The following is a 7,733-nucleotide window of genomic DNA, read 5'->3' as shown; positions in this document are numbered from 1 at the left end:
CATGAAAAGTTAGTATATAGGTACAGCAAGTGAATAGGAAGGCAAATGAAATGTTGCCATTTATTGCAAGAGGAATTGAATACAACAGTAGGAAATTTTTGCTGCAGTCGTACAGGGATTTGGTGAGATCACATCTGGAGTACTGCGTACAGTTTTATCTTATTTTATCTCCTTAAGAATATAATTGCACTGGGAGCAGTTCACAGAGGATTCATTTGACTGATTCCTGAGATGAAGGAATTATGAGGAAATGTTAGACATGTTGGGCCTGCATCCATCAAGGTTTACAAGAATGAGAGGTGATCTTATTGAAACATATATTCCTGAGGTCACTTGACAAGGTGGAAGCTGAAAGGATGTTTCCCATTGTGGGGGAATCTAGAACTAGGGGACAGTTTTAAAATAAGGGGTTTCTCATTTAAGACGGATGTGAGGAGAAATTTTTGTCTCTCAAAGGGTCATTAGTCTGTGGAAATATCTTCCCCAGAGAGTATTGGAGGCAGGGTCATTGAATATTTTTAAGACTGAGTTAGATAGATCCTTGACTGATAAGAGAGACATAAGGGTATCGGAGGCATACAGAAAGCAGAGGCCACAATCAGATCAGCCATGATCTTATCAAATGGCAGAGTGGGCTCGAGGGGCCAAATGGTCTACTCCCGCTCCTAATTCTTATATTCTTGTGTTATGTTCTTACCGAATTTCAAATCTAGTGGGATTTTTAGATACAGGACAGGTGGAAATTGAAATAAACATGTTCCTCTCTCAATATAATAATTTATTGGCTGATTCTTATTTTGATGTAATACATAAATAAATTCTGAAATCTTTTGACTTAATTAATACAATTTAATCGAAGCTTCCAATGGGAATTAGATTGTTATTTGAAAAGGAAGGTTGTTCAGGGTTACGGACAGCTGGCAGGGGGATAGCACTAAGTGAATTGCTCATCGGAGAGTCGGTGCAGACACGATGGGCCGAATTGCCTCCTGCGCTGTAACAATTCCGTGACTTTACATTAATTTAACACTTCCTTCGTTTTAGTTTTACGATAATAAGTGCGTTTTAACATGCAATAAACCGTGCATTCTCAGCGATTCTGGGAAATTCCAGGGTGAAAGAAGTGGAAATTATTGCCACAGAAGCTGTTGCTACAGAAGGCGTCACTCCTCAAGAATCCAAGTTTCCATCTGAATTGGCTTAAAGTTTCGGCAAGTTCATCCCGCTGACGTCACTGCCCGAGTGGCCGGAAAGTCCCGTCACATGATCAACCTCCCCATTCCAATCGTAAACAAATGGGAAAAAACATCAAAAAAAGCCAACAGACATCACACCCAGGGTTTGGCCCACTCTCAGCAAGTTGCACGAAAGCGCTGCTGAGTGAAGGAAAGCAGCAGAGGGTCGGTCCTCTTGCCCCGGGTTCGGTTTCGCTTCCCCTCCCGACGATGACATCATCGTTGCCAAGGGCCATGGGGGGGCGGGGCAGACCCCGCGCACGTGACTGAGGTCTGGTGATGCGGGCACGGAGCACTGCCATTGGTCAGCGCCATGAGTGATGATGTGTCGCGGCACCCTGGGTAGGTGGTTGTTAGGAGAGGAGCGAAGTGCAGACTGACTGGCCGAGCTGATGTTTGTTTGTGCCGTCTGTAAACAGGAGTCGGCTTCTTATCCTCCACCCGCTAAAATAGAGGCACTTGAAGCCGTCGATATATATAGGGAAATATATAAATTTGGGGGTGCGGAGGTAACGCCTGAGCCGGGAGGGTTTATGAGTGAGCGAACAATCGCAGGAAGTCGCTTCAGTCCGGCCGCCATTTTCAGCCTTTGAAACTTTTAATCGACGGAGAAAGGCGACGTGTTCTTCTGTTAGCCGAGGCCACCCAGAGACTTTCCCCTCGCCACAGCTGTTTCGGCCGAAAAATTAGACGTCGTGGTGGTAGGGGGGGGAGCGTTTTGTGTTGCATGGTGACCGCCTCCTCCACTGGACGTCGCACCTCAGATGCTGAGCTCGAGATTTTAGCCACAGTTCGGAAGCGAAGGAGGCGGGAGGTAGCGATGCACCCGTTACCTCTGCCCCGACCGCCGTCCGGCCCTCTGCCCGTCAGCGCCTCCAAGACCGTCGCCTCAAGCCGCCACCGTCACCACCAGCAGCAGCAACAACAGCAGCAGCATCAGAGTAAGGCGGCCGCGGCGAGCCGGGGCTGGAAGATCCGCTGCTCTTCCTCGGCCGGGCTGCTGCAGAGACACACGCACAGCCGTCCAGCGCTGCAGCCCGGCTCCCGGAGCGGGGCTGGCGGACCGTCGGCGGCCGACAAAACGCCGTCAGCGGCCGCCAGCTCTGAGCGCGCAGACGAGCATAAGAAGGAAGGGAAGGTAAGCGAGAAGGGCCCCTGGGTCTGGAAAGCTTCGTGCGGGTTCAAACTTTACCCCCCCCGTATTTGAGAGCTGTGTTGTTTCTTCCCCCAGTGGAGGGGTTACCGTTAAACGTTTGAATTTGGGAATTCCCGGTGTCGACCAATCTGGAGAGCAGTCGGAAGCCGCCGGGGTGGATGGGGAGCAGTTGGAAGCCCGGGGGGGGGATGGATGGGGAGCACTTGGAAGCCCGGGGGGAGCTGGTGGATGGGGAGCACTTGGAAGCCGCCGAGCACGGGGAGGGGGGGTGGATGGGGAGCACTTGGAAGCCGCCGAGCACGGGGAGGGGGGGGTGGATGGGGAGCACTTGGAAGCCGCCGAGCACGGGGAGGGGGGAATGTTGATGGGGAGCAGTCGGAAGCCGCCGAGCACGGGGAGGGGGGAATGTTGATGGGGAGCAGTCGGAAGCCGCTGAGCGGATTCAAACTCCGTGGTCGTTCCGAAGCTGTTGGGCCGCGCGCTCTCGGCCGCCCCAACAACAGCCAGCCAATCAGCGCGCTTCATTCTGCGACCAATGGCTGCAGAGGCCGTTGTTACCCTGGTGTCCTTTTGGGATGCCCCGGGTTAACTTCCTGTTCTTCGGGACTTTTCGCTCTCTACAAATTGTCAATTCAGTGGTTTTCCCCCCTTCCCTGCCTTACGGTGTTCACTGGATGGGGTGCAAGGGAAAAGGATCTGAATAGGGCAATGGGAGCTAGTTTCTGCCAGAAGAGCTTGTGGCTTAAAGATGATCTTCAGTCTTACGTGCAAGATTGTCCAACTTCCCATAGGAGAATGCTGCTGGGGGAGGGAATCCCTGGGACGTATAGTAGTGAGTGTAGATTAAACTTTCAATTTAGGTCTTTGCTGAAGTTTAGTCAATGTGCTTTGCAGCCTAATTCATTTAACTTTTTTCTTTTGTTTGTCTTAGGTGACCAAATTGAACATGGGAAGATCGGATAAAGTAATAGTTCCAAACACTCCATTCATGTATAGTGTAAATAAAGCAGAAGAGTACTGCCAACCCTTAAGTACCAAGAAAAGAAACAAGCGTAACCTTCAGTTGAGAAAAACTTCAATAAAAAGAAATGAAAGCAACCATAGTCAGAATGCTCCCTCTGTTGAACGCTGCAACATTCTCAAAAAAGAGGGGGGAAAGCCGATTATTTCTGGAAGCCCCTCCAAAAATCTAAAATTACTGAAAGTTGGTTTGAAGTCTGTACTGAGTCTTCAAGGAGATCAGAACTATGCTGGGCCAAAGTTCAGTGAGCCACCGTCTCCCAGTGTTCTACCTAAGCCACCCAGTCATTGGGTAGGAGCACATGCTGAATATCCTGATAAGAGTAAGGAAATAATGACTGTCCACTTAAAGACTTTACTAAAAGTTGATGTATAATTCAAGAACAGTTCAGGTTAACTTAAACACTGTAATAGAGTCATAAATTAAGAATGTTTCAGTCGTTGCAGCAGAAGGTCCTGCATTTTAGACAATTGTAAATTTCTGATTGTGCTTTTGGGATAGCCATATGCAAGTGGTGCTAGTAATGAAGTGGGATTGTGTATATTAGTGTAAACCATGTAATTATTTGTATATTTTCATATACTCAATTTGAAAGAAAGGAATTATAGTTTCATATGAGAATTTGTTGCCTTGTACCAGTTGGTGGGCAGAGTTAAAATTTTATATTTTGTATATAAAAGGGGAAAACTCAAGTTTAAAGCTGAAGCATTCCAAGTTATTCATCCTCTGAATGCATGAACCAGCAGCTGTAGAGTTATGTATACCCCTTTGTAAAGATGTTTGACAATCTGCAATGCATTCTTGACAGGAAAAAGAACTGGGCAAAAGATAGAACGATTCAAGCACTGCTTTTAACTGCACTAGAGGATATTACGTACCATCAACAAGATGCACTTTTCATCTTATTGAGTGTTAAATATATAATGTGAATTAATTTTAAAGTCTATCATCAAATTTAACTTAAAGCTCTGGCTGTAGGAAGAGCAAAAAGTTTTGTCTGTTAGTAAACAGAATACCTCTCTGTTAGCGTATAAGTTTTGTGGATCCTTTAAGTGTTGATCCCAAGAATACCATTGATAAACTTTTTTAAAACTTGGATAATTTCCTTCACCAATTTGCCCAATCGTTGCCTAAGTTGTGAATACCAATGGGAGCAACGAGTTGTGCATCTCATTTGTTAGCTCACCTAAATTTCCTACAGTTCCACTTCTGAAAATGGAAACAAAATCTGCTCGACTTTTTCTTCCTGATTTCTAATGTTTAGTTGGACTGTGGCCGATGCCAGTTGCTTTGTAGGTATTTTCCTGAATTTCTAGGACTGCCTTGTTGATTGGATAGTTAACTTCAGGCCTGACTAAATGATGCTGCGATGAACCAAGATGTACACAGGATCAATGAGATTTTCCTTCTATAAAAACTGCAGTTGTCAATATAGTTAACCCATTTTGTACTTTAGATGAGTAATGACATTCACTGTTTCATGTGATTGTTTCATTCCTTCAGTGTTGCACATCTGAACTGTTTACAGGAAACAATTTCTGCTTGTTTACAGAACTCTCTTCCCGATTTGAGTCTATATACAATGCCACTTAATCAATGACGTGGGTAATTGCTTAAATTACATTGACTGGTACTGGTTCGTCCAGGTGTGAATTGCCATAATCTTCAAAAGAGCTCTTAGCAGTATGTCTGAACAGATAGTTAACAATTGTTAACTATCTGAAGTACAGTTACTTAAAAGCTTCCTAAAATTTCTCCCTACAGCCATTTTGGCAATTGAACTAGTTTTTAATAACTCAAATGAAAGCAATGTATGGAAATGTTTACAGTTCTCATATGGGGATAGTTATTGATCCTGTGTCTTCGTATTGTTTAGGCTATACAAAACTATCTCACCAGATTTTGAGTACTCTTACAGATATCTTTGAGAGAATGGGTCATGAACTCAGTGGTTTCTATAACAGTTGAAACAAAAGTCCAGTCATAATACTGGAAATGGTAATTCTACCTAATGTTGAATGAGTAAACACAAGCTGAAATATTTTCTTTTCTTTTATCCCTATGCAAGTCATCAATTATTTACCAGTGACTTAAAAAAAACATACAGAATTGTCTAATTGTTAAATGAGGAATAAAACTGTATTTTCCCGAAGAAATGCTGACATCCTTGAAGTAAAGATATTTCGCTGCAACATTTGTTAACTGTTCCTCTTGTACCCTTCCTACAAATTGGCAAATTTCAAAACCAAAAATAAAATTTAATTGGTCTCCCTGGTAATTGCCTTGTTTATTTCCAAAAGATTCCATTCATTGTTCATGTAACAATACCTGTCACTTTTTGATACTGTTTCTAATGGTACATGGAGCAGCAAGGCTGGATCAGTCATTGATACTGTCTTTCCCTCCACCTGAAATTCTGCTTATGGACCTTGTAGATGGCAGGAGAATACTTTTGACAAAGATATAAGAAAGCTAAGTGTTATTTTTAAGGTATATGTGTTATTTTTCAAGAGTTTGCCATGGAACACATCTCCTTGAGCCTTGAAGCAAGTCCTTCTACTTCTCGACCTTGTCCGCATCAAGATAGCAAAAGCAGTTCTCTTCCTTGTATCCCTCATGAAGATGGTTGTCACCCTCCACTTGTATAAATCTTTTGCAATGTCTTAAATTTCCAAAGTGCTTTAAAATCAAAGTAGTGTTGTAATGTAGGAAAACAGCAAAAATTTGCTCTCTGCAACTTCATAAAAAATTCTGCTTATTTATTATATCCTTCTACTCCATTTTCCCTCTTGTACGCTAGATTCCCCTCAAATGCATCAAAGCTTTTCACCTCAACTACTGCATGTGGTAAGAGTCAACTTTAACCATTCTCTGGGTAAAGATGTTTTTCCTTTAATTACTTTTTTAGATTTGTTAACTATCTAACATTCATGGTCCCAAGTCTTGGACTCCCTATAAAACCTTTGCAAGTATAGTAGGTCACTACTCAGCCTTCTCTTTCCTAGAAAGAAGAACCGAAGCCTGTTCAGTCTTTCCTGATTGCTGAAACCTTTCAGTTCTTGCATCATTCTTAAATCTAGTTTCTGTACATCCTTTTTGTAATATGCAGATTTTTTAAAAATTCATATGGTTGGGAAAGCAGTTAAAAGTTAACAATCCATTCAACAGCTTCAGCTGACGTGAATGGTTATGATGCCACCAGGAATGGGTCTCTTAGGGCAGAAGTTCAGTATATGGACAATGGTCTGATTTTTTTCTTCTTGCATCCCATGAAAGAGTATCGTGGGCAGGACCAGCTTTTGTTGCCCATACCTAATTGCCCTGGAACTGTGGCTTGCTAGACCATTTCAGAGGGCAATTGAGTCAACCACATTACTGCGTCTGGAGTCACATCTAGGCCAGACCAGGTTAGGAAGCAGATTTCCTTCCTTAAAGGACATTAGTGAACCAGATGGGGGTTTTACAACAGTTGATAGTTTCATGTTCGCCATTATTGAGATTAGGTTTATATTCCAGATTTATTAATTGAATTTAAATTCCACCAGCTGCCATTATGGGATAGCCACAGTCACAATTTGAACTGTTCCACTTGTGGAGCAAGTGGTCAGGACTTCCCTGGCCCATCCTCAAGCAGTTGATGGTTGTCCAGATTTTCAGTGGACGTGTTAATTACCAGGTTGCAGTTGGTGATATTTGCGGTCATCCAGGAGATACACCATCAAGAGTGATGCTGTCATCAGTTTTGTAAAGTGTGGAGTGTGTTCCAGTAGGGACTATGGGATTTCAGATGAGTGTGTGGGTTCTTCTTTATTTTGAGACCTTGTGTATGTCGGTGTGCTTTGTTGGCTGTCGGGCAGCATTGTTTGAGGAGGATGTTTTATTGCGGATATCAAGAGCTCAATATGTGCCAGCACAAGAAGCCACTTGAGGTGCATTGGTCTCGATGTCCTAGAATTATTCCTCATGACTTCTCAGAGGTGGATATCTACTCTGTGGCAGCTCCTGAGTCAGGTTGAGCAGGCTGAGTGAAGTACTGTTGGCTGTGCTGTCGCAGGTATCACCTGCCAGTTTCCGTATGAGACTAATTTTTATCCTTGGCTCCAGTGTTGTGCAGGTGTAGCCGGTAAGTCAATGTACGATCAAGTGTTGCCAAGGTATTTTGGCATTTGGTCGTGAGTGACTGGTCACGGAGGTTCTTCAAGGACATAAAGTTCTTCCCTGGCCTTTGAGTTGTACAGGTGGAAGACTGAGTCAACAGTCTTGGCAGTGTTTGTGAAGTAGGCTTCCAGAGAACATTAATCTTTATCTTTAGTGAGTTTTC

At 43.7% G+C, this 7,733-nt stretch overlaps 1 protein-coding gene across 1 annotated transcript in view; it reads left to right on the top strand.

Annotated features, from left to right (window-relative positions):
* The first annotated feature begins 772 nt into the window (after positions 1 to 772).
* pnrc1 (proline-rich nuclear receptor coactivator 1) overlaps positions 773 to 7,733 on the top strand; it is a 40,181-nt gene continuing 33,220 nt past the window's right edge. The window contains exons 1-3 of the mRNA XM_078542425.1: positions 773 to 2,373; positions 3,323 to 3,734; positions 6,213 to 6,259. Of these exons, the coding sequence (XP_078398551.1) occupies positions 1,963 to 2,373; positions 3,323 to 3,734; positions 6,213 to 6,259 (870 nt within the window). The 5' untranslated portion in view covers positions 773 to 1,962. The remainder of the gene's footprint in view (positions 2,374 to 3,322; positions 3,735 to 6,212; positions 6,260 to 7,733) is intronic.

The sequence above is a fragment of the Cetorhinus maximus genome, chromosome 5 (genome assembly GCF_964194155.1).
Source record: "Cetorhinus maximus chromosome 5, sCetMax3.hap1.1, whole genome shotgun sequence".
Classification (NCBI taxonomy): domain Eukaryota; kingdom Metazoa; phylum Chordata; class Chondrichthyes; order Lamniformes; family Cetorhinidae; genus Cetorhinus; species Cetorhinus maximus.
This window is presented reverse-complemented; position numbering and strand designations above follow the sequence as displayed.